Source organism: Prionailurus viverrinus, chromosome C1 (assembly GCF_022837055.1).
Source record: "Prionailurus viverrinus isolate Anna chromosome C1, UM_Priviv_1.0, whole genome shotgun sequence".
NCBI classification, from domain to species: Eukaryota; Metazoa; Chordata; class Mammalia; order Carnivora; family Felidae; genus Prionailurus; species Prionailurus viverrinus.
In genome coordinates, this window is record NC_062568.1 from 190,653,686 (window position 1) to 190,680,080 (window position 26,395).

The following is a 26,395-nucleotide window of genomic DNA, read 5'->3' on the forward strand; positions in this document are numbered from 1 at the left end:
CGGGCAAGTGGAGGATGGAATGGAGGGGCATCTAGACTGGGGAACAGCATGTGCAAATGCCTGACGGTTCTGCCTGTGCACAGGACATCTGAGGGGCAGTGAGGACTCTGGAATAGCCTGGGCACGGGCTGAAGAAGCTTTGGTGAGGAGGCTGGTGGAGTGGGTCCTCATGGCCTAGAAATACGGGGATCCTGGGGAGGTGGGGTAGGGAGAGTACTCAGAGAGGCAGGTCCAGCGTGGCCCAGGGGCAGGGGGAGGAGGCAGTGGGGGGGGGAGGGGCTTCGCCTGGGTGGCTTGGAGAGGCTGATCTGCGGAGACAGAGGCTCCAGCCTCTGTGGGGCTGTGCCCCCCTTGCCTGCTGGGCACTGGCGCCAGTTCTGCTGATTGGTGGGTCAGGCTCCCCCCACCGGGCAGCGCTGAGTCAGCGTCTGAAAGGTGGTTCCCACGGGCCCATGTCTCTCTGAGGGCCAGAGGCCATGCCATCCATGCCCCACCTCCAAGTGGGTCCGTGCCCAGGACCACTGACAAATAGGGCCGAATGGCAACTAAGATTTCTAGCCTCCCCACCCCTGCTCACCAGCAAGGCCTCAGGCCCTCCTTCCTGCTGTCTGACCGTATGCCATACCAGCCCCTGCCTGGCTTTCCACTCCCCAAAGTTCCAAGGTACTACAGTTATCAGTACTCTTTTTATTTTTAAAACCGTGAGAAGAAAAATAAATATCTTTGGAGGATAAGAGTACGGGGGTGGGATGGGGTAGTGGGGCTGGAGACTTGGGGGTGTCCTGGCTTCCGTGGTCTTGAGCCGGGGGGGTGCCCGGGGCCTGGGATCTGCAGGCCCGCTCCTCCCGGGCCAGGCCCTGCCCAGTCCCCGCTGGGAGGTCTGGGGGCTCCGCCAGCCTCGCCTGCCCGCGGCTCCCAGGCGGGGCGCTGCGTCAGCGGAACCTGCGCGAGGGGGATTAGACCCCAGGCGCCCGCCTGCGCCCCCGGAGCTCCGTCGGGCGGGGCGGGGTGGGCAGCGTCGCCCCCCCAGGGGCTCTTCCGCCGGCCAGCCCGGCGCGGTGCCAGGGCCTCAGCGGTGCGCCATGTCCTCCATGCCCACGCGGCCCCAGACGCCCAGCACGAAGCTCTCGATGTCGCACTCGTTGGCGCCGCGCACGATGCGGAAGTGGCCCCTCTCGCCCCAGGCTGGGCCCCACGAGTTGGCCGCCGTCTGGGGATGAGGAGGGGCGGTGGTGAGGGGGGCGGGCAGGGGGAGTGGGGGGCGGTGAGAAGGCCGCGGCCCGCCGCAGGGCACCCTCGGCAGGGACTCACCCAGTATTTGAGCGTTCTTCCGTCGGGCAGCGTCTCCTGTCCCCACCTGAGGAGGGCGCGGCAGAGCCAGGGAGGGAGAGGGCGCTGATTCCACCTGCCTTGAGGGGCTCGAACCCCAGGGCACTTTCCCTTCCAGGCTTGGGCGGGGCTCTAACCCTCTCTCTACTCTCAGTCCCCACCTTTCAAAGTCTGTGTGCCCACGCCCACGTGGGGTTGGGCACCAACGGAATAACTGGAGGGGTGAGCCGAAAGGGGGAGAACTTGGGCCTCCCTCCTCCAGGGCCCCACATCCTGGGGACCAGGTCTCCGGGACCTCACAACTTCACACGTCTGCCTGCCCTCTCTCCTCACTTGGGAAGCCAGGGGGGGGGTTGGGTACCAGGGACCGCAAGGTTGGGGTACCTTGGAGGTCCCAGACTCCCACTGCAAAGTACATTTCATTGGTTGGACAATTGAAATCAGTGACTCGAACATCTTTGGGTATATCAGGTGGGGGCACTGAAGCCCAGGGGTGGGGGTCCGTGAGTCAGGCAGAGTTGGGGTGGGTGCTGAGATGGAGTGAGGTTGAGCAACCCTTGAATCCTTGTCTGTATTACACTGGAGTGAATTTTATCACAGTGTGTAAGGGAGGACCAGTTCCTAGAAAACCTTCAAAGGCCCCCACTCTCGGTGCGAGGCAAACCTCTCCTCTTTTTCTGTCTTGGTCTGCTCCTCTTCGAAGCGGGGCTTTGCAGAGAGACGGGACGGATTCGAGGTAGGCTCGGAGCCCCCCAGTGCAAGCCCTGCGGCCCCCTCCCCTCTCTGGCCCCCAAGCCCCTCACCCTGTGATCTTGACCGAGTGGGTCCCGTGCCGGCGGTATCGCTCTGGCCTCCCAAGGCTCACTGGGGTGTGGCTGTAGATGCCGCCCTGGTACAGGAAGAAGTCCTCGTGCACCTCCATGAGAGCTGTGGGCAGAGGTCCAAGTAGGCCCGGCTCAGCCCATCGGCACAGGTCTGGAGACGCATGCCCAGACCCATACCAAGACTCTAAGTGTCCCCCCACCCCCCTCCCCGCCCAGGGTGCTGCCCGTGGGGAGGGGACAAGGTCCCACTGACTCCCAGCCCCAGTGGGACTTGCTACCCAATGCTGTGCAGACCCCCTGCGCTGCCGTGCCGTGCTCGGTCTCAAGCAGGCACGAGCTTCTGGAACCAGGGGGCAGGATGAGGGGCGTTTACCTTGAACAGGACCGTTCTCCATCAGTTCCTTCATGATCTCCTTCTCCTGGAGGGTTGGGGGTGGGGAGGAGAGTGTCGATCAGGCGTGAGGCTCCACCCTCTGGCCAGCCTTCCTGCCTCTGCCCCTTCAACCAAGTATAAACTTACGCTGGAGCCGAGGCGGTAGGCAGGAGTGACCTGGTAGATGTCATTGGCATGGACATGGCTACTGGGGCATCGGGCAGTGGCCTGGCGCTTGCCCCGACCCATGGCCCGGCTGTGCATCATACAGCGGGGCGCGGGGCCAGCCTCGTCCCGCTCGCTGCCCATGAACGGGTAGCAGTGGTCGGACACAACCCTGGAGGAGGAGGAGGAAGGAGCAAGGAGAGGTGAATGTGATGGGCGTGGCCCTGGCCCCTCCTGAGGGTTGCCTTCCTGAGGCCCACGCTTCACATCCTCCTCCCTGCCCACGCCCTCTGCTGCTCACCCTCGACGTCGCAGGAACCACCAGGCCCCATCGAGACGCCCACCACGGCAACCCTGCTGGTTGTGGGTGTTACAAGACAGCAGGTTCTGGGGCGACAGGACAGGTGCCATATGCCCCAGGGAATGGATTGAGACGCGATCGGATGCCACGGCTGGTGGGGGAGGGGGGGAGGCAGAAGGGCCGTCAGGGGGCTCGGGCCTTGGCCCTCCTTTCCTGCTGCCCCAGCCTCCACCCTTGGACGTACCTGCTGTGGAGAAGGCCCAGGAGCCTGCACAGTTGCCCTGGTCAAGAGGCCCATGGATCAGGTTGGGCCACTTCTCAGAGGCCTCGAACGCTGTGGGCAGCACCTCCCCTGGGCCCAGAACTGTCTGCAAAGCAAAAGTCACTCCGTCTGCCTCCTGCCTCTGCCCCCGTCTACCCTTCAGGGGCCCGTTGGCACTGAAGGGCCACCAAGAGTCTAGGGCCTTCCGCGGTTCGATCTTGAGCATTCCTGCTGCCGAGCGATTCCAGTAATCTCCACATCGACTCAAGGGGAAGACCCAAGCACCATTTGATGCGTTCTCAGGGTCAGGTGGGGGTGGCCAGTCCTGATGAGTTACAGATGAGGGGACGGAGGCCAGCAGAGAAGTGGCCAGGCCAGGGTCACCCACTTTTCCTTCTCAACCCCCACTCCCTCATTCTTCCTCTGCACCTTCTGATCTGACACTTCCTTCTTCCCACCAGGACCTTGGGCTTTGGGCCCTAAAGGGCAGGGGAGGGAAGAAGCAGTAAGGTCCTGTGACCAGGCAGGCTGCCAAAGCAAACAGCAGGAGGCAGAAAATAGCAGAGGCCCAGGGGAGTAAGGACAGGGGCAGGGGCTGGTCACCCCAGCCTTGAGCTGCTGTCCCTCTGCAGGGAGGGGCACTCTGGCCAAAACTGCCTCCTGTAGCATGTGCCTCAGCCTCGTCCTGCTGCGGTTCCCCTTCCTCACCCTTTGACTATTCCGGGGATGGTTCCCATTTCTGCCCGAAGGGGGTCCCACTGGCAGGAGGGGAGAAGCCCCCTCCTCCCTCGGGGTTCCACTGAGTCGGCATTTGTTTCCGAGAATTCCTACTCTCTAGCCGGAGCCAGAGGACAATCTGTCCCTCCCTTCCGAAAATACCAAGGTGACCTCCTGGCCCCTTGGGCCCTGACCCAGCTGTACTGGGAGGAATAGCATTTTTCCCAGGCTGGGCAGGCCACGAAGGGACTCGGGCTGGGACCACAGAACTCAGAATCCGAGCATCAGTTCTCTCTGGGCAGCATATCTTGTTATGGGCAGGAACTGAAGACCCGCAGAAGGGGAGTGATGTGTGTCCAGGGACACACAGCCTCTTGGAGGGGTCTAGGCCCGGGGCCTTGGAGGAACAGGACCCAGGGTGCCAGGGTTCCTGGGGTCCCAGGCCATGGGGAGATGGCAGGATGGACTTACGTGAATCTCGTTCATATTGGTGACAGAGGAAGAAGGGCGGATGGTGCCCAGTCGGTAGCGAATGCCTTCATCCAGGGTCATGCCCCAGAAGGCGCTATGGTTCCCAGCCCGCCATCTGAAAGAGTAGGGGTGGGAGTCACAGATCTGCCAGGACTGAGGGTCCTAGAGGTACGTGCGTATGGGTAGGAGAGACGCATCCTGGCCAAGCCTACGCGTGAGTGAAATCTGGGTGTGCCTGGCAGCACGTACATCTCGGGGGGAATGTATGTGTGTCTGTGCCACCTGGGGGCATTTCCAGGGCCTCTCACCCGTAGTTGCCCCGGTTGATGGCGTTGATCATGTCTTCGTCCACCAGGCATGGCTCCTGGTCACACTCCCACTGCCCTTGCTCCTGGCAGGTGCTAGAAGAGCAGAAACGAAGAGGTGGTGGGGGGAGGGGGCTGGGCATCCTCTGAAGGGAGGGGGGTTCAGAAGTCAACGTGGACCTGAGGCTCTGTGCCAGCGGTGATGGGAAGACCCCTAGATGATCCCATTCAGCCTGGTGGCTTCAGATGTCAACGTCAAGTGCACAGTTCTCGGGTTTGTATCTGCTGCCTGGATGGATCTCTCCCTAAACTCCAGATCCAAGGACACAATCTCACCACTGGGGTGTCCAACAGCAGCTCAACCCGAACACATCCCAAGCCGAATTTCTGACCCCCCCACTCCCACGCGTGCTCTCCCCACGGTCCGTGGAAAACGTCCACTCCATCCTTCCCGAACCTCAGGCCGGGAGCCTGGGAGTCACCCTTGACGCCTGCCCTCAGGCGCTAATTTGATTCAGTGGCAGATCGCGTTGGCTTTCCAAACCTGGATTCAGGATCCAAACCTCGTCTCGTTCTCTCCTGCAGCCATCATGGGCCAATCACCTTTCCCCTGGATTCTGCCACAGCTTCTCGGCTGTTCTCCCCATGTCTGCCCTGCACCCACACTTCGGTATATTTTTACTACTGCTGCCAGAGGACCCTGTGCAACCCAAGTGGTGTCATGCCATCCCCCTGCCCCAAAACCCCCCCCTTGGCTTGACATCACAGAGTAAGAGCCGGCGTCCTGGCCGTGTTAACAAGGCCCTGCGTGATCTGTCCTCCTGTCCCCTCTGTGACCCCCTCCTCTGAGTCCTGGCTCCTGGGGCTCCACTGACTGGTCAACAACAGCCGTGCTCCTGCCCCAGGGCCTTTGAGCTGCTCTTTTCCCCATATCCCCAACGCTCACTCTCACTTCTTCCAAGCCTCCATTCACACATCACCTGCCCTGGCCTCCTTCCTATCCCGCTTCCGGGTTTTATTTTCTCCTGATCACGTCGTCACTATGTGGCACGCTATATCTTGAGTTATGTGTACAGCTTATCCCTGCTTCCTCACAGACGCTCAGGTCCTGGAGAGGAGGGATTGTGTGGTATCTTCAGAGCCTAGAAACCAAAACCTAGCACATGGCAGGCCCCCAATAAATATTTGTTGGATGAACGAGTGAATGAGGCACTGTGGTGAAGAGGCTAAGAGCAGGGGTCCTGAAATTCAAGTCTTGGGTTCCAACTGGCTGACTAGTCATGTGACCTCAGGTGAACTCTTTCTCCCTCAGTGTTTTTGTCCATAAAACGAGGAAATGAATAGTCCCACCTTCCAGGAATTAAATGGCAAGGTTTTGTAAAGCTTATAAAGCATTTAGCACAGGGCCTGGCCCATCTTAGGTGCTCAAGAATCATTACCTACTGCTCTAGTTCTCGGGCCAGGAACCCTAGACTCCCCGTCTCTGGAGTTTCAGACTCCCATCCACCTGGCCCCCTCACATCTCCTCTGGGTGTAGCTCAAACTGAAAATGGCCCACACTGCCCTCCCCCCAAACTGCTCCTTCCCTAACATCCTCAGCTCAGGAAATGGCACCTTATTCACGCAGGTGTTCAAACCAGAACTCGCCGCGGTCCATGGCGTGCCCCCATTTCCTGCGCCCGCCATCAGCAGGTCCTGGGATGGCACATCGTGGACGGCTCTGCATTCACCTGCCCCTCACCCCCCCCCCCCCCCACTGCTACCACCTTCCTCCAGTCCCTTGTCACCTGTCACCCGGACCATGCCTTCCTACCCAGGCTCCCTGCCTCTCTACACCCCCCACCCCCGCCCAACCCACCCCCACGGTGCATTCCCTAGCCACTCTGAAGCCCGAGAGATCTCTGAATGACATAAATCAGGCAGTGTGCCTCCAAGTGGCTTCCCCCGGCACTTAGAACAAAATACAAAACCCTCAGCACGGCTTATGAGACCCATGGACGCGGCCTGTACCTCCTTGGGCCTTCTGTCCCCACCTCATAACCGCAGTGAGGTCTGTCCCACCTCCTAGCCTCCCATGAGCCATGGCCCCCATGCTCCCTCCTTGTCTAGCCATCTTCCCTTGTCCCTACTCCACTCTACACGAGGGCCCCCCCCCCATGATGCCCTTTCCCTGCCACACCTGTCGCAGGCTGTCATATGTTTACTTGTGTGTGGGCTCCGTTGTTAGACCGGAGGCTCCTGTGCAACCTCAAGGGCGGTCTACCACATCTGGCTGCACCTCCCTGGCCCGGCACAGGGCCTGGCACTTAGTAGGTCTTTAACAAATAGGTGTCGACGGATCAGGGCATTCTATGAATTCTATAATGCTTTTACAAGCTCATAACTCTGCTATTACAAGAGGCTAAACTGCCTCCTTCCCCTGTTGCCTTTTAAGGAGCCTCAAGGGGAACAAACCCAGTATGGCTGGGCTCCTGGGCCCTGGGAGTGGGCGGGGGCACTTTCGGGACAGAGGGAGGAGGCTGCGTAGGAAGCGGCTCTCTCAGGCTTCTCTTCCTTCTCAGACTCTCCAAGCATTCCTCGAGGGCTCAAGCAGCCTAGAAGGCCTGCAGACACGACCCCACACCCTCGCTCAGGTGCCGAGCACAGGGAATGGGGGCCACCAAGGGCAGTGAGGGGACCTCAGGCTGGTCAGTCCTTTCCTGCCGCCTCCCTCTTTGCCCCCAGGGCTGCCCAAGCAGGTCTAGACTGGGCTGGTGGCAGCAGGCCCCAGCATTCCAGAGGGGCCCAGGGTGGCCAGGCCCCAGGGATAAGAGTGGGAAAGAGGTTAACCCATCAATGCCCAGAGACGTCCTATCTGGAGCTGCAGGCTCGTGCAGGCATGTTCCATGTTTCTGAACACATGCGCCCAGTCCACACACACTCACACCATACCCACACGCGCGTTCTCTCACGCGGACACATGCTGAACCCTATTCGTCCCCACTCCCCTGTGACCCAGCACCCCTCACACCAGTGAGGCAATGGAAACAGCTTATGCGTAATGCATTCCAAAAAGTGTCCTCCTCCCTGGGGCCTCTGCAGTCCCGGGCAAAGAGGGCGTGGTGTGGCGTGGGTGCAGGGCCACCTCCTCAGAGCCACAGGGTCCCCATCATTTCCATTAGGCCTTCGAGGTTTCCTACCCACCCCCTCCCCATTCCCCACCTCCGGCCTCAGATTAGAGTAGGGGAGCACCCCTGACCCTTCATCCTCCTACCAGAACAGGGAGGGCGGGGGAGGGGCCACATTCCCGGGAAGGCCCTGCTGCAGGTTGGCGGCCGACCAGCTCAGCCGTCCCTGACCCTCATCCCGTCCACGGCAGCGGATGCTACAGTCAGAGGTTTCCTTCCTGACGCCCCCTTCTCCAGATTCTCCCGTACATGGAGAAAGGTTGGGAGGGGCAGTGGCCCAGCCCGAGCCAGCAGGGACAGGGAAGCACTCCCAGCTCAGGGGCCACACCTGGGGCCAGGCATCCATGGCTGGCCACTCCTGGGGAATGCTGTTAGAGTGTTGTTTTAGGAGTTGATAGGATGGGTGTAAAAATTCTCATGTTACAGACGAAGAAACTGAGGCTCGGAGAAGGGAAAGGACTTGTCCCCGGCACGTGAGCCGCAGGCATCGGGTCTGAACCAAGTCTGCGGGCCATAGAGCCCACAAGGCAAGCCCCCTTCAAGCTCCGCATACTCACCAACGGTTACAGTTGTCCCAGTAGGTTCCTAAGATTGGATAGATGCGACTCCCATGGGTACATCCTGGAGGGAGGGAAGAGGAGGAGAGAAGTGGAATCAAGACCAGAGACTACGGGCTCGGGTGGCCAGGTCCTCAGAAGTCAGGTGTTGGGAATCCTCCCAAACACACACACACAACACACACACACACACACACACACACACACATACACACACACACCCCAGCCCTCACTGAAACTAAAGTCAAACTATAACTTCCTAAGACATCTCCCGCTGGGTAACATACCAACAGCTACCTGGGAAGTTCTTCAGTGACCCCCAACTTGGCTCCTTCTTGCTTCACTTGGATACCAGCCATCACATTCCTTAGATCCTTTACCATTTACATGAGTTGAAACTTGGAGATGGGGAGTGGGAGGGGCGTGGGGAAACCGAGGCCCAGAGAAGGCAAGCGACTCCCCTAAGATAACACAGCACTTCGGGATGTGACAACTTGGGTATTCGGTCTCACCCCCACAGGCCCACAGAACTGGGGGAAGGGATTCAAGTGATTCTCCTATGGGACCAGGGGCAAGGGCGTGGGAAAGGATGGTGACAGGGCTGAAGGAAGGAAGACATTCGCCCCACCTCTCAGGTGTGACCGGCCATCTCAGGGTAGAGAATCCTGAGCAAAGGCAGAGGAATGGCGGAGATGAGCCTGACCAGCTCCCCCCACCCCCCCAGGCTTTATCAGCCTGAGGGTGAGTCAGCAGGCGGGGCCAGCACCTTCCACGTCTGGCAGGGAGACAGGACTGGGAGAAAGGGCAGGAGACTGCCTTTCTCCTGGGCCAGCTTAGAACCCCACCGACCAAGGATCTTCTCTCTTTCAGTCTTGCTGGAGAGATTCAAGTCAGACCAGAGGGGAGAGGGGGACGTCCCAGAGCCACAGACAGCGGGGCGGGGGCTCTCCCCAGATTCTACAAAGCCTCCCCTGGACATGTCAGTGCGTCCGCCTCGCTCCTGAGCCTTGCTGAGTCTGGGGTTGACAAGGCGACCCACCCTCCTGGCCGTCTGGTGCCCACCTGGGATGGGGGGAAAGGGGGGTGGCACGCCGAGGCAGAAGTCCCAGAAGTCAGGGCAGCAGTCGGAGACGGTGCGGTTGCAGAAGAGGTCACAGTAGCAGGTGGCACCCAGGTAGGGCAGGGCGCAGTCGTCGGCACGGCCCCGGCAGCACAGGTCCTGCCCCCCGCAGTACCGGCCGCCCGCATCCCGGATGCCCCGCAGGTGCAGACCCGGGGCTAGCTCCCGGCGCCCACGACCCCGCCGGGCACCCAGGGTCAACTCGCCGGCCAGCAGCAGCAACAGCAGCAGCCCCAGTGGACATCGCCACATGGTGCCTCCTGGGCCCGGGGAGGGCAGATGTCAGGGGTCAGAGGTGGCGGGCTGCAGAGACTCCCTGGCACCCCAGGGACTGATCTCCCAGCTTCCTGGGGCTGTGAGTCCAAGGGGGTTCAGCAGGGTCAGAGACCCTGATTCCTGCGTCCCCAGGCAGGACCCGGGAAGGAAGGGGACAGGGCAAGAAATGGAGCCCCTCCCTGACCTGCCCCGGAGACCTTCAAGGACAGGAGGTGGGGATTGTGGCGTTCTTGGTGCCCCTGGCTCAACACCCACAGCTCGCACTGAGGTCTCCTTTCCTATCGGGGTCCCTCTGCCCCTCTTTCAACCTCCATGCCTGACGCCGGTACCCCCTGAGCTTGTGTTCCTCTGTGTCCGTCCCCGTGCCCCCCTCCACTCTCCTTCTCTGCCATCCCTCACGGTCCCTCCGCCTGCCCCCTCCTCTCTGTTCCTTCCTTCTGAATACACCCCACACCCCCTGCCCCCTGCGCAGGGGAGCGTCCCTACCTGGTGACGGGCTGCGCCCGGGCTGCCCCACGCGCCTCCGGCCTCCCGGCTCCTGCCACCACGGGACACTCAAAGTCAAGTGAGGAGTGCGGGGCGGGACCGCTTTTTGCACCGCCCCGCCCGCAGCACCGCCCCCCGGCCCAGGAGGCGGGAGGGAGGGGCCCCGGCTGGCCCCGCACCTGGAGTAGCCCTGTAACTCGGGAGCGGGAGCGGGGACCTGTGAGAGGGACAGTGAGCATGTGATTGTCCTCGCCGGGTCTCCGACGGCAGCCGTTCGTGCCCTTCGGGGGCGGAACTGCAACCGAAGCAGAAAGGATCGTGGTCTGACACCCGTAAGGACTTCCCAATGGGCCTCGCCGCAGGGCTGAGGGGCTGCCGCGAAGAAGGGGAGAGAGGGGGCAGCGGAGCTCCGAGTTTTGGACCCAACTTTGGGAAATGATGGGGAGGGTGGGGACAGCAAACATCTCTGAGACCCCTCTGACCCTTCAGTATTAAAAACAGCCTTGCACTCCCGTGCCCCCCAGGCTTGGGACCGCCCCAAGCCGCCTCCGTTCCCAGGAATGATTGGAATCCAGAGGAGGGTGGTTGAGGACCCTGCTCTAGGGGCCTTGGAGGCTCATCCTTCCGAGGGGGTGGGGTGGGTGTGGTGTGGGGGCCGCCTCCCTGCCCACAACTCTTCTTTGGGCCTGCCCTCCCCAGGCTGCCCAGGCGCCTTGCCAACCGCTGCCCCCTCTATCAACCCTGAGGGCATCCTGCTTGGCACCTGCCCCCCTCCGGGGCCCAAGGGCAAGAGCCCTGGCAGCTGGTGCCCCCCCGCGGAGCCCCCCTTCCTGCCCGGGGGATAAACCCTTCCTTTGCCCGGGCCGGCCTGGGCCCCAAACAATGGGGCTTCTGTCCCGCCATGCCCGCCGTCACCTTTTACCTCTCTATTGCGCAAGCCCCTCTGCCAACCAGTTGGGTCCGGGCCAGGGGACTCCAACAGCAGAAAAGATGAAAAACTACACCTGGACAGATTCTCCACCCTCAGACGGGCATCTCACACCGGCCCCTGGGGCAGGGGGCGGGGGGAGGGAAGCATCAGGCATGGGGATTCCCTTTGCCCTCTCTCTGACCACTCCACACCCCTCCCCCAGCCTGGGGATGTCCTCAGCTGGCCAGCTCCTGGGGGTGGGGGTGGGGGGACCAGGACAACGGCCATCTGTGACTGGGTTACCCCCTGCCAGGGGGCACTGGGCAGGGAGTCACCCTGTTGCAGGGATGGTGGGGGGAGGGAGCAACGTCCTGGGGCCCCAGACTAGCACGGACATACCAGGAGCTGGCCTGTCTGCTCCCTGCAGGGACCTGGGAGTCTAGTGGGACTCAGTTTCCCAAAGCCTAGTGGGAAACTGAGGCTCAGAAGAAAACCTGCCCGAGGTCACACGGCCAGAATGCAGACTCCCTACCTGTCACCACCTCACCCCTTTCCCTCCAGTCACCCTTAGTCACTGTCCACAAGTCTCGACACACTCCTGGTTGGGAAGTCCCTTGTCCCGTCTATCCTCCATTCATCTGACTGCAAGGCGGGCCCCTCGGCAGGCACTGGTGAACGTCACATCCTCGGGGTTGGGGGGTGGAGGCCGCCTTCAGAAGAGCTCATACCCCGAGCGCCTACCTTTGTGGATCAAGTTCAGTTTGGTTCTGGGGCTGGGGGCTGGGGCGTGGTCCTGGAGCACCTGCTTGTCCTCTGCCCCAAATCACTCCCCTGTAGGTCCCCCCCACCCCGTGTGAGCCTTTGCTGTGTGTGTGTGTGTGTGTGTGTGTGTGTGTATGTGTTCGTCGGGTGTTCTGCTTGAGTACATCTCTGCGTCCGCTTGTCTGTTACCTGTGTGCTGTTGTCTGTGTGTCCGTCTGGATGTGACCTCTGTGCCGGTCATGTGTGTGACTATCTGTCGGTCAGTGTATTCTTTGCCAGTGTCTGTGTGTTTGTTGGCCTGTGTGTCTGTATGTATAACTGTGTGACTGTCATTGTCTCTGCCCGCCTATCTCCTAGGTGTCTGTCTCGCTAAGTGTCTGTGTATCTGTGTAGGTGTCTGTTTGTGTCTCTTTGCAAGTTTTGGCTCTTTGCCTGTTGTTCTTGCCTGTCTGTGCATAGGAAGCGGGAGCACAGAGCAAGGGAAGATCGCAGAGTCAAGAACAGGGCTTGGAGGGGGGGGGTGTCCCTTGTCATCACTGATGTTGGCACTAAGCCCAGCCCAAATGGAATCTTGTGACTCCGTGGGTTCCTTGGCCAAAGAGAAGAGGAAAAGGGCAGGGCTAGGGTGGGGGCTCCAGCCCCACTTTCCTTTTCCATGGCCCCCCTCCTTTCCGGGGACTCATTGTCTGTCTTATTCTGGTCCAAGGGCCTGGGGCAGAGCAACAGGTGAGGAGTCACAGCGGGACTTACCCTCTGAGCCCTTCTGCCTTCTGGGAGGCAGGCCACCTGGGCTTGATGATAACTCTGTCCTCCCTCACTTATGATCCTGGGCGGACACTGCCCTTTTTCTCAGCCTTGGTTTCCTATCTGGACCCAAATGCTCCTTAGAGGCCCTTTCATGCTCTTCTCTTTCTACAAAGGGAGGTGTAAGTAAAAAGGGACAGTGACGTGCCTAAGCTCACACAGCAGGGCAGAGGCCCAAGCCTCCTCTCCTGTCCCCAGTCCAGTGCTTACCTCCCCCCGCACCGCGGCTGCCACCACCCAGCTGCTCTGGGTGCTCAGAATGGGTCGTTCTCCTCCAGAGGCTGAGCAGAACCTCCTGAGAAGACAGAGGTCCATTGTGCTTTACTGAACCCAGGTCTGTGGCCAAGGGCCCACTCCTTGAGGCTTGGGGACTCAGATGTTTGGGCCCCAAATGACACTCCGGCTAGGGCCGGGCGGTCCCCTGTGGCCCATTGTGGTCAGCTGCCCATGTCCAGAGCTTGGAGCAGTGATATCTGGGACATCCAAGCGAGGACTCATGCTGTGCGTGTTGGGTCATGTCGTGACATGTCAGGCTTCCTGGGGCCTGTTGGATTCCGTCATGAAAAGCCCTGCCTTTGGGGGCTGTGACAGGCAGAATGGTACACCGCTGTGGCACGTTGGAGCCTGAGGCAGGTAAGACTGAGGGTCAAGACTTCCACCTCACAGGAAGATGGACAGATAAACAAGCAGACAAACAAACGTACCCCGTAAGTCATTCCACAGAGGGAAGTCTCTGTAGATATGCACACAGCGTGGGGACCTGGGGTTCTGGTGGTCAAGGGCGTCTCCGGGAGGAGCCGATATTCCAGCTGAGACCTGAAGGGCCAGAGGGAGCCAGCGTTTCTGGAGCCTGGGAGGGTTTTGCAGGGAGCCGATGAGTGCAACAATAGCCCGGAGGTCTGGCACAAGTTGGTTTGTTTGGGAAACAGAAGCCCAGAGCCAGCTGCCCTGTAGTAACTGAGTGGAGACAAGGGGCGGGATGAGGCCCCGAGGGACCGTCAGGATGGAGCGAGGCGAGGCGCCTGAATTGTCTTCTGATCGCTGAAGAGATAAAAATGTGGGAGGGAGATCGTGGGAGGCGCACGAGCAACGCCCCCTCTGAGGCCCCCTCTGGCCGCTGTGGTGAGAACAGAGAACCACAAGGCAAGAGTGAATTTCAAGGGGCCATGTAGGAGGCAACAGTGGGACCCAGGCTAGCAGCGCTGGGGGCTTGAATGAGGCTGGTGGCCGTGCAGACAAGAGAAGGGACCTATTCGAGACCTACTTTGGAGGTGGGGTTGGCAGGACTTGCCAAAGGAGCAGATGGGAGGGGTGGGAGACAGGAGAAATCGAGCGGGACTCCTGGGCTCCTCGAAGGTGGCCACAAATGCTCTGCTCCTAGGCCGACAGACAGAGTCTGGGCAGCTTCAGGGACATTTGGACCTATAGACTACCATGTGACCTATGCTGGTTTCCAGCTCAGACTGGAAAAGAAGGAGGAGACTGAGCCTGGGGACCTTCCCATATTAGAAGTTGGAGAAGAGGAAATGGTACAGTAGACCAAGCAGGCGTGGCCAGGGAGGAAGGAGGAAAGCCAGGTCTGAGAGGTCAGGGAGCCAATTAGAGAGAGTGTTTCAAGATGGCGGGAGAGTTGACCTGTATGGAATGCTACCCACGGGTCGAGTGAGCTGAGCAGAGAGAAAGGTCCGCTAGCTTTGGCAACAGGAAAACTGGGGCAACCTTGCCGAGAGCTGTCTTAAGTGGAAAAGAGAGGCTGGAAGCTGGATTGGAACGGTTGCAACAGCAAACGGGAACCAGTGAATTGGAGAGAACCACCAGAGGCAACTTTTCAGGAAGTTTTAGTGCAAAGGGAAGCAGAGAACTGGAGTGTTGGCTGGAAGGGAATGAGAAGGGTCAAGGGAGGGTTTTGTCCAACTATGGGGGATCCAAAACCATGTCTCTGCGCTGATAGCAGTGACAGGAGGGGAGGACCTGTTGATACAGAGAGAGGGGATTACCTAGGAGCAAAGTCCTTGATAAAGTAAGAGGGGAGGGGACCCAGAGCACAAGAAGACAGCTGGCTTTGAGAGGAGCCAGGGCAACGACCCTAGAGGCGGAAGAGAAGAGGAGATAGGTTTGTGGAATTAGCTACACAAAGACCAGAGCACTTCCTCTGATGGTTTCCATTTTTTCCAATGGGAGCAAATCGCCACCAGAGTGAGACAGGCACAGAGAAGGGGTGAAGGATTAAGGGTTAGGTGTGAAACCGTTATCACAACCAAGGCCACTGGAGAAACAGAGCAGGATTTCCAGGAGAGCAGCGTGACCATTTGGAGTTGCTGACCATGAACTTGTGACGGCCCTGGCCCACCAGTCTGTTCTCTGTCATACATGGCATGTGCCAAGCATAGGGCTTTCCCCGGGTGATCCAATGATCTCAATTTACGGATGGGAAAGTCAAGACTCAGAAAGACTTTCCGGCCTGCCCAAGGTGACACCAGCTGTTAGGAGCAGAACAGGACCTCAAGCCCAAGCCCTGAAAGCCTGGACCCACGCCTCTGCAGAGGCCAGATGTGTTCAAGGGCTAAGCGGACCCTCATTACCTGCCAGTGTGTGTGGTTCTCAGCTGTCAGTGCAGGTGGGAAAATGCAGAACAGAGAAACCCAGCTTTCGCTTTTGTGTGATATTTCTGCATCACTGGTGTTGGGGCCAGTTGAATGCAAAAGGCCCCTGGGTGTTGCTTCCTTGCAGAGTCTATTTGCTGAGTAATGACACCGTTGCTCCATATCTTCGTCCACATTTAAATTGCTAGCTTCTTACCAACCCGGGCCAGGAGTCCTGGGATATTTGGGGTTCACAGCTCCCCCTCGTCTCTTCATTATCTGCCCTCCTTCGGTTGGGGATCACTTTCACGAAAGAAGGCTCCCCCAGGCATAGTAAGCTTGGTGAGATGGCCAGCAAACACCTTAGAAAGCTAGTACTATCTTTGAATGCCTGTTTACAGAGACATTTCCACACTTTACTTGATGTTTCTGGGAAGCCCTGACCTTCCCACCCGGGAATATTATGAAGTGGGTCTTGAAAAGCCCAAGAGGCTCTCACATGGCTGCCAGCACATTTTGCACTTTGCCCTTTCATCCCCAAGCAGAAAGTGATAAAACCCCAACAGCTGGGTGAAGGCGCAGAGTCACTTTTAAGAGCTGGGTCCTGAAGGGGAAATACTTGATGTGACCTTAGTGGTCATAATGGGGTGAATGGAGGCCCTGAAAAAGACATATCGATGTCCTAATCCTCGGAACCTATGACTGTTACTTTATTTGGAAAAAGAGTCCTTGCGGATGTAATTAGCTTGAGATGAGGTCATCCTTGATAGCTGGGTGGGCCCTAAATCCCCTGCCAAGTGTCCCTTGTACAGGAGACACACAGGGGACACCGACGGACGGGGAGGGAGGCAGTGTGACCACGGAGGCAGAGACTGGAGTGAAATGGGAGCACCTGAAGCCCCCAGAGGCTGGAGGGGGGCCAGAAGCAGGTTCTCCCCTATAGCCTCCAGAGGGAGAATGGCCCTTGGCTTTGAACTTCGGGCCCCCGGAACTGCGAGAAAATAAATTTCTGTTGGTACAGCAGCCCTAGAGAACCAATACAGTGGGCCTCCATCACCAGGATCCACGGGGTCTGAGATCCGTGTGTCGACGGCCATGTGTCACATTCCGGACGTTTGCCAGCTGAGCCAGACCAGAGCAGCTCGCGTTGGCAAAACCAGAACAAACTGGCTTGGATCGAATCAACCCCTCTTGAGGGGGTTCGAACACTCATCCGCACTGCCAGAGCCCGACACCGAAATTCAGAGCACAGACTCAGGAGCCAGAAGGAAGAGGTTCAGATCCTGACTCTGCCTCTCGGGAACCACGAAACCTGGGGCCGGCGTCTTAGACTCTCCGTGCCTCAGTTTCTCCGTGTGTTAAACGAAGACACGGTCTCTACCTGAGGTGTGAGGATCATAGGACTGAATATACGGAACCCACTTGGAATCGACGATGCCGACATGCCACCGGGTGGAGACACAAATGTGCTTAAACAGACATGGAGTGAGTCAAGCCTGTTAAAACTAGGTGAAACTGGGGCGCCTGGGTGGCTCAGTCGGTTAAGCGTCCGACTTCAGCTCAGGTCACGATCTCACGATCTCGTGTTCCGTGAGTTCGAGCCCCGCGTCGGGCTCTGGGCTGACGGCTCAGAGCCTGGAGCCTGCTTCCGATTCTGTGTCTCCCCCTCTCTCTGCTCCTCCCCTGTTCATGCTCTGTCTCTCTCTCTCTGTCTCAAAAATAAATAAACGTTAAAAAAAATTTAAATTAAAAAAACAAACAAACTAGGTGAAACTGATGCAAACCCGCTCAAACCTCTTGGGTGGACCCGTACTGAAACCAGATTAAATCCGTCACGCAGGACTAGAACAGGTCTGGAATCCCTACACACGCACTGTGTACATGAGCTTGGACAGTCACAGCCCCACGCGTCTCCCAGGGGTGGGCAACGACACATGGGCAGAGGGCCAATGACACACCGGAGATGGGCCAGGACGCATGCTTTCCAGTCAGAAACACAGTCACCATCTCCTGAAAGGAGCAAATTACTGAGGGCAAGATTCACATATCGGGAACCTACCTCACGCTAGTTGGACAAGAGACCGATATCTCGCTCCGGGATCCCGAGGAATGTCATGAGACACGGGGACAAGAAGTGCAGCTGACGCCCATGGGGTTTGCCAGAACCTGAAACCCCTCTCTCTCTGGTGCTGGGAGGGGAAGACACTCCCTCAAGGTCGGAAGCTCAGGGACCAGCAGGATTAGATGAGGGAGATCCTTGGGAGTTTGAGAGTTGCAGGGGGAGACACCAAAAGTTAGTGGTCATTTCAGTGCTCACATGGGTGCCCACAAGTGCCCCAGCTCGTAGGAGGTCCCCAGCCCCCCACTGGCTCCACCCTACCCCCAGGGATGCTCTCTCCAGCAAGCACCAGTAATCTGTGCCTGTCACCCTGTGCCTCTCGCCGGTGGGGGGAGATGTCCGGGTTGTGGGGGGGACACCTGGGTGGGGCTCGAGGCCAGCAGGGTAGCTGGATTCTCTCAAGTCAAGGCTGGATGGGTCAGCCCTTCAGTAGGATGAACCAGAAGCAGAGAAGATAAGGAGAAGCCCAGAGAGAGTGTCCCCAACCACATGGCTTCTCGGACACAAATGTGCTTGGGCAGAGACAGGCGTGCAGGTTAAGGGCCCGGGTGGGAGTTAGGGGCCTTCAGTACCAGCCCTGGCCTTCCTCTGACATGCACCAATCCATCTGGGCCTCATCAACCCACCTCTAAAATGAGAGGGAGCCCCCTCCCCCATCTCAAGACAGAAACCTCCGTAGGGAGGGGTCCTACCTACATTCCAGCCAGCACGGATGCCGTGAGTACCTGCCGTGGGCTGGGTGCCTTCTAAGGACTGATCACTGGACTTGAATGATCTCGTCACACCGCCGGCCCACGCTCCGAGCTATTATCCGCATTTTACAGATGGGAAAACCGAGTCCCAGAGAGATGGCTTGCTCAGACACAGCTATTTGAATTCTTGTCTCCAGTTCTCCTGGGGCCCAAGGGAGAATGAGGAAGAAATGCCAGAGGTCAAGGGTTCCATAGATGACATTCCCCAGAATCAGCTTGTGGGGGTGAGGCGAGGGAGTGGGCTCAGGCCCAGAAAGAAGCAGGGAGAACAGTGCCCCAATGATTCATTTTAAAACAATTAGTTTTATTTGATTTTTTTCATTCATTGATACACTTTCAAGGTCCAAAAACATGCTTAAAAAGCATGGAGTAGGGGCGCCTGGGTGGCTCAGTCGGTTAAGCGACTGACGTCGGCTCAGGTCATGATCGCACGGCATGAGTTCAAGCCCCATATCGGGCTCTCTGCTGTCAGCGCGCTAGCCTGCTTCAGATCCTCTGTCTCCCTCTCTCTTCTCCTCCCCCATCTCAAAAATAAATAAACATTAAAAAAAAAACGTTATCCAACTTTTGGGTTTCCACTAATTTGGTCGGTGAAAAATGAAACCTAAGTGTATTTTAAATTTGTGGTTATCTTATGAATAAGGCTGAGGGTCTCTTCAAAAGCTTAAAAGCCGCTTATATTTCTTTTTCAGTGTCGCTTCTGGTTTTGAGTCAGAAAGGTCTTTCTAACCGTAAAGTCAATCAGAAACCCTCCTATATTTTCTTTCAGTGCTTTCAGTGCTGGTTCCTGGAATTGGAAGCTTCTCTTGTCATTTCCTCAGCAGCAAGAACAAAGCTGGACCCCAAAGGGCTTGGGGCTTGGGGTAGAGACAGAAAGGAGCTGCCAGGCTGGAGCCCTCTAGGTGCTGGGCTCTGTCTGACTCCTTCGGCTCTGCCAGAAATCCCAGCTGGAAGAGCTTCTCACTTTCCTCCCTCCAGCACTTGTGTCCTAAGGTTGGCCCAGGGCACCCAGAGTTAAGGGGGACCCTGCTTTGCCGGAAGAAATTCTTGTCTGGCGAGTGAGACAAACACGTTGCCGGAACAGAATTCAGATACAGAACAAGGCTTAAGGACACAGGGGAGGAGGAGGGGGATTCTGATGGGGGTACGTGGGATGCTCCAGGGAGGACTTTGTCTGTGACCTGAGCCTTAAGAAGGAGGGGAAATGTAATGGCAGTGATGGGGGCGGGGGCAGGCACCGCAGGAGCAAAGACAGGGTGATGGGAAAATCCGCCCGAAGTCTAGGCTGGAAAGAAGGATTTAGTGAACCGTGAGGTCCTCAAGGGTAAAGACAGGGTATGACTTATCGCTGTGCATCAGCCAGAGTTTGATGAATGAAATGAAGCAGAAGGGACACGGGTCTCTGAATCCCAGGCTAAATCATTTTCCCTTTACTCCGGGAGGGAGAGGCAAAGACCTCCAAGAGGAGAGGAGCCCCTTGCTCTGCCCTCGCGTCCGAACCTGAGCAATCTCTGCACACCACTGCCCCCTTGCGGCAGATCTGGGAACTCTCACTGATGAGCCTCAGGTGTCCCGCGGAGGCAGGAGGAATCTGGGAACCCAAGAAGGGAAGGAAGCCGAGCGGCATCCCAGAGGTTTGAAAAACCGTGAATTTCTGGTCTGAGAACGTCTGAGTCCAATAGGCCCTCAGAAGCCATGTGGCCTGACTTCTTCATTACATATGGAGAAACCAAGTCTCAGTAAGAGTGCTGCCAGGGAGCAGAGAGCACTAGATTTGGTGTAAGGTTCAAAAAGCCCAACAAATCCCAAGCAGGATAAATTTTTGAAAATTTCCACCCGGAAAGGCTACACACTGTATTATTCCAACTCCATGACGTTCTGCAAAGGTAAAACCATAAAGACAGTAAAATTATCAGTGGTTGCCAGAGCACAGGGAATTTTTAAGGCAGTGAAATTATTTTGTATGATATTATAATGTTGTTTGCACGCCGTTACACATTTATCAAAACCCATAGAATGGAGAATACAGAGTGGACCCTAATGTAAACGAAGGGCTTGGGTTGACAACGGTGTGTCAGTGTTGATTCGTTGTCACAAATGCACCACACCCAAGGGAGATGTTGATAGTGGCGAAAGCCACGTGTGGTGGCAGAAGGGAGAATGTGAGAAAACGCTGTACCTTTCATTTAATTTTGCTGCGAAACTGCTCAAAAAAATCTATTAATTCAAAACCATTTTTACACCTAAGATATTGTGGTAAAGCAACAGGATACCAAAGATAAAGATAAAATCTAGAAAGCTGCCAGGAAAAAGAAAATTAGATTAACTTTAAAGGACCAAGGTAGACTGAGAGTTGACTTCTCAAGAGGGACAGTGGAAGAGAGAAGACGGCAGAAGACTTATCTTCAATATATTAAAAGGAAACAATAGGGGCGCCTGGGTGGCTCAGTCGGTTGAGCATCCAACTTTGGCTCAGGTCATGATCTCACGGTCTGTGGGTTTGAGCCCCGCGTCGGGCTCTGGGCTGACAGCTCAGAGCCTGGAGCCTGCTTCCGATGCTGTGTCTCCCTCTCTCTCTGCCCCTTCCCTGCTTGCTCTCTGTCTCTGTCTCTCTTTATCTCTCAAATAATAAACATTAAAACTTAAAAAAAAAAAAAGAAAAAAAAAAAAAAAAGAAAACAACAGCCAGCCTAGAATTCCATACCCAGGGAAAAATCCCTTAAGAACAAAGATGGAATCAAGACATTTTCAGACAAAGAGAAAGTGAAAAATTATGCCCACAGGCAGATGTCAGGTAGAAAGAAAAAGAGCCCAAATAGAGGGTAAAAGAATGCTAGAAAGAATGAAGAGTAATGAAATGGCAAAGTACGTGGGCAATGAAAATGAACCATGATTGTATAAAATAATGATAATGTCTTGTGACATTTATTTTTTTATTTTTAAGTTTAACTTTAAAAAAAAATTTTTTTTAACGTTTATTTATTTTTGAGACAGAGAGAGACAAAGCATGAACGGGGGAGGGTCAGAGGGAGGGAGACACAGAATCTGAAACAGGCTCCAGGCTCTGAGCTGTCAGCACAAAGCCCGACGCGGGGCTTGAACTCACGGACCGCGAGATCATGACCTGAGCCGAAGTCGGCCGCTTAACCAACTGAGCCACCCAGGCGCCCCAAGTTTAACTTTTTAAAAATGTTTATTTATTTTGAGAGAGAGAGAAGGCAGAGAAAGTGCAGGGGAGGGGGAGAGAGAGAGAGAGAGAGAGAGAGAGAATCCTAAGCAGGTTGCGTGCCGAAAGCTTGGGGCTAGAACTCATGAACTGTGAGATCATGACCTGAGCAGAAATCAAGAGTCAGATGCTTAACCGACTGAGCCACCCAGGCGCCCCTTGTGACATTTAAAACAGAAAACATTATAGAATTAAAATACACGACAAAATGATAAATAGGTCGGGAGGTGGGTAAATGTAATTAAATTATTGTGAGATTTTTGTATTGTCTTGGAGTAATCGTGTTGATTAACTCTAGACTCGAACAAGCGAAGGGTGCAGCTTATAACCTGTGCGATAACCAGGAAAACAATAAATACAGTGTGATTTCCAAATTAGGTGAAGGAAGCAGAAATCTCCTCTGGGTGAGGTCTACTAATGAAAAATATGTATTTATTAATATCGGACGAAGTGAACGTTAAGACAGGAACTATCCAGAGTAAAGGAGACAACTGTATAATGATAAATGAATTGAGTCATCAGGAACATGTCAATTTATATACACCTACAAATCAATAAGAAAAACACAGCCTAATGAAACGATGATTAAAACACCTAAACAGGCACTTTACAAAAGAGGAAAACCAAATGATCAATAAACATGAAAAAGTACTCAACCTCCCGAGCAATCAGAGACGTGCAAATAAAGACCACCATAAGACGTCGTGGCACACTCATTCTATTGCGATAATTTACAATTTGAACAGTGTCGTGTATTGGAGATCACTAGACATACAAAGAAGCAGAAAAACGTGATTAGCAATCAAGAGAAAAAATAGACAACAGTGTCAGAACCACAATGATCCACATATTGGAGTCAGTAGACAAGAACTTCAAAATATCTTTGATAGGAGCGCCTGGGTGGCTCAGTCGGTTGACCGTCTGACTTTGGCTCAGGTCATGATCTCGCAGTTCATGGGTTCGAGCCCTGCGACAGGCTCAGTGCTGACAGCTTGGACCCTGGAGCCTGCTTTGTATTCTGTGTCTCTCTCTCACTGCCCCTTGCCCATTCACAATCTGTCTCGCTCTCTCTCTCAAAAGGAAATAAATGTTAAAAAAATTTTTTAATAAAATATCTTTGATAATATGTCAAAGAGCATAAAAGAAAAGATTGGCAAAGTGGATAAAAAATAGAGATTGTCAACAAAGAAGTGGAAGATACTTTTAAAAATAGTCAAATATTCTAACACTGAGAAATACAACCCTGAAATTAAGAACTTATTAGATATGTTTAACAGAAGACAGAGTAAAGCAAGACAAAAGATGGGATTAGCAAACTTGAAGACAGTTCAATAGAAAATAGCTAAGCTGAAACATGGGAAAAAAACAAACAGAAAGGCGGGGGTGGGGGCGGGGAACTGGGTGGCTCAGTTGGTTAAGTGTCCAACTCTTGATTTCAGCTCAGGTCATGATCTCAGGGTCATGAGATAGAGTGCTGGGCATGGAGCCTGCTTGGGATTCTCTCTCTCCCTCTCTCTCTCTGTCCCTTCCCCACTCATGCTTTCTCTCTCTCTTTCTCCCTCAAAATAAACAGATCAATTTTATTTTTTTATTTTTTATTTTTTATTTTTTTATTTATTTTTGGGACAGAGAGAGACAGAGCATACACGGGGCAGGGGCAGAGAGAGAGGGAGACACAGAATCGGAAACAGGCTCCAGGCTCCGAACCATCAGCCCAGAGCCTGACGTGGGGCTCGAACTCCCGGACCGCGAGATCATGACCTGGCTGAAGTCGGACGCTTAACCGATTGCGCCACCCAGGCGCCCCTAAACAGATTAATTTTAAAATAAAACAAAACTAAAACTAAAAAATCACAAATATGTGGGTAAATCTAAAATAATTGGCTATAGGGGTGCCCGAGTGACTCAGTCAGTTAAGCGTCTGACTCTTGATCTCAGTTCAGGTCATGATCTCACGGTTTGAGTTCGAGCCCCCATCGGGCTCTGCACTGATGGTTCAGAGCCTACTTGGGATTCTGTCTCTCTCTCACTCTGCCCCTCCCTTGCTTGTGCTCTCGTTCTCTCTCTCAAAATAAAATAAAATAAAATAAAATAAAATAAAATAATTAAATTAATAAAATAAATAAATAAATAAATAAATAAATAAATAAAATAATTGTCTCTAAAACAAATTATATAAATATCTTACAGAGTTAATAGCATATGTAGAAGTGAAATATACAATAATAGCATGAAGGGTAGAAGGCTGTAAATAGAGTTGAATCATTATAAGTTTCTTTAACAATTTAAAACAGTGCTTAATGTATTAATTTAATACTGTAAGAAGTCTGTAATTCTGTGATATGCACTGAATGTTTGTATCCCCCCTCCATTCATATGTTGAAACTCCAGTCCCCTGTGGGATGGTATTTGAAGGTGGGGCCTTTAGGATGTAACTAGGTTGCAAGGGTAGAGTCCTCATGGTGTAATTAGTGACCTTGTAAGAAGAGACATGAGTTTGCTTCCTCTCTCCACCATATGGGAACACAGCAAGAAGACAGCCATCTGCAAACCAGGGCTCTCACCGGAACCCGAACATGCCGGTGTCCTGATCTTGACTCCCAGACCCCAGCACCGTGAGAAATGAGTTTCTGTTTTTTAACCCACTGGTTTATGGTGTTTTTGTTACAACAGCAGCCTGAACTGAAAGAAGCATATTGTAATGGGTCAAAGATGCATTTTTAAATCTCTAGAGTAAATACCAAAAGCATTTTGCAAAAATGTATAACTAGAACCTAAGAAAGGGAAAGATTGGAATAATAAAAATGAATTAATTACCCCCAAAAAGAAAGTAATGGGAAAATAGATGAACAAAGAGCAGATGAGACAGAAAACAAATAGCAGATCTAAATTCAATTATATCAGTAATTATATTAAATGTGCACAGTTTAAATTTTTTTTTTCAACGTTTATTTATTTTTGGGACAGAGAGAGACAGAGCATGAACGGGGGAGGGGCAGAGAGAGAGGGAGACACAGAATCGGAAACAGGCTCCAGGCTCTGAGCCATCAGCCCAGAGCCCGACGCGGGGCTCGAACTCCCGGACCGCAAGATCGTGACCTGGCTGAAGTCGGACGCTTAACCGACTGTGCCACCCCGGCACCCCAAAATGTGCACAGTTTAAACAAAGTGACTAGAAGACAGATATCATTAGAGTTGATTTTTCAGGGGTGCGTGGGTGGCTCAGTCAGTTGAGAGATCCACTTCAGCTCAGGTCATGATCCTGTGGTTTGTGAGTTCGAGCCCCGCATTGGGCTCTGTGCAGAGCCTGCTTTGGATCCTCTGTCTCCCTCTGTCTCTACTTCTCCCCAGCTTTCTCTCTCTCTCTGTCTCTCAAAAATAAATAAACATTAAGGAAAATAAAAATTATCTTAAAAAAAAAGAATCAATTTTTCAAAAGCTGAATTGTATTTCATTTATAAGAAATATTCTTAAATATATAAGCATAGAAAGGTGAAACAAAAGGCTGAAAAAAGATATACCATCTAAATTTTTTTTTAAGTTTATTTATTTATTTTGAGAGAGACCGAGAGAGTTTGAGCAGGGGAGGGGCAGAGAGAGAGGGAGAATCTCAAGAATCTCCAAGCTAACAACGCAGAGCCTGAAGTGGGGCTCAAACTCACGAAACCGTGAGATCATGACCTGAGCCCAAATTAAAAGTCAGAAGCCTAACCAACTGAGCCACCTAGGTGCCCCCAAAAGATATACCATTTTAATTTTAATTTAATTTAATTAAAAAGTGTTTAAGTTTATTTATCTATTTTGAGAGTTGGGGGGGGAAGAGAGAGAGAGAGAGAGAGAGAGAGAGAGAGAGAGAGAGAAAACGAGTGGGGGAAGGGCAGAGAGAGAGAAAGAGAGAGAAAGAATCCCAAGCAGGCTTCCTGCTGTCAGTGCAGAGCCTGACATGGGCCTCAAATCCACGAACTGCGAGATCATGACCTGAGCCAAAACCAGGAGTCAAACACTTAACTGATTGAGCCACCTAGGTGCCCCTTAATTTCAATTTTAAAAGGCTAGTGTCACTATATTATATCAGATAAAATAGGCTTAAGACAAGAAGCATTACTAGCAATAAAGAGGGATGTTTTATGATAATGAAAGGTCAATTTAACAGGAAAATGTAACGGTCCTAAATTTGTATGCACAAAATGACACAGCTTAAAAATACACAAATCAAAATTAAACATACACTAATCAACTAACACAGAGAAACCAAAAACAGAAATAGACAAATGCACCAGCAAAAGTGAAAATTTTAACACACACTTTTCTCAGAAAGTCACACAACGTTTAGTAAGGATATAGAAGATTTAAACAAAGTTGTTAACCAACTAAATTCGATTGACACATATAGAATATATATGCAGAATACACATGATTTTCAAGTTCATAGGAATGATTTGCCAAAAATGACCCTACTCTGGATCACACAATAAATCTCAACACATTTCAAAGGATTGAAATCATGCAGATTATGTTTCTGATCAAAATTCAATCAAACTAGAAAACCATAAAAGAGAGATACTTTTAAAAATTACCAAACGTTTGGAGATTAAACAAAAGACAGCTAAATAAGCCCTAAATTAAAGAAGAAATAGGAATAGAAATTAGAAAATGTTGAGTTGAGTGATAAGGACAAAAAAGACAAAATGCATCAAAATTTATGTGATACAGCTGAAGTGGTGTTTACAAGGAAATTTACAGGCTTAAATGCTCATACTAGAAAGAAGAAAGGTGAAAATAAATGAAAAGGCTAAAAAAAGAAGAGAAAATTAAACCTAGAGTAAGTGGGAAAAAATAATAATAAATGGAAAACAGATAATACAGAACCATAAAAAGTCAAAGTTG

The 26,395-nt window shown here is 53.7% G+C and overlaps 1 protein-coding gene across 2 annotated transcripts; it reads right to left on the minus strand.

The window, feature by feature from the left end:
- Nucleotides 1–672: 672 nt before the first annotated feature.
- On the minus strand, nucleotides 673–10,741 carry TINAGL1 (tubulointerstitial nephritis antigen like 1). Of its 2 annotated transcripts, none has more exons than XM_047872584.1 (12): nucleotides 10,533–10,741; nucleotides 10,354–10,405; nucleotides 8,472–8,535; nucleotides 4,751–4,843; nucleotides 4,443–4,557; nucleotides 3,237–3,360; nucleotides 2,993–3,143; nucleotides 2,674–2,863; nucleotides 2,527–2,572; nucleotides 2,133–2,256; nucleotides 1,312–1,357; nucleotides 673–1,210 (listed from the first exon to the last, which is right to left on the minus strand). In XM_047872584.1, the coding sequence occupies exons 1-12, from the start codon at nucleotides 10,590–10,592 to the stop codon at nucleotides 1,070–1,072; spliced, it is 1,206 nt and encodes a 401-aa protein (XP_047728540.1). In that variant the 5' UTR covers nucleotides 10,593–10,741; the 3' UTR covers nucleotides 673–1,069. The 2 variants fall into 2 exon arrangements, with proteins under 2 accessions (XP_047728540.1, XP_047728541.1); XM_047872585.1 differs by lacking the exon at nucleotides 10,533–10,741 and adding an exon at nucleotides 9,534–9,851 and having other exon boundaries at nucleotides 10,354–10,494.
- Between the last annotated feature and the right edge of the window lie 15,654 nt (nucleotides 10,742–26,395).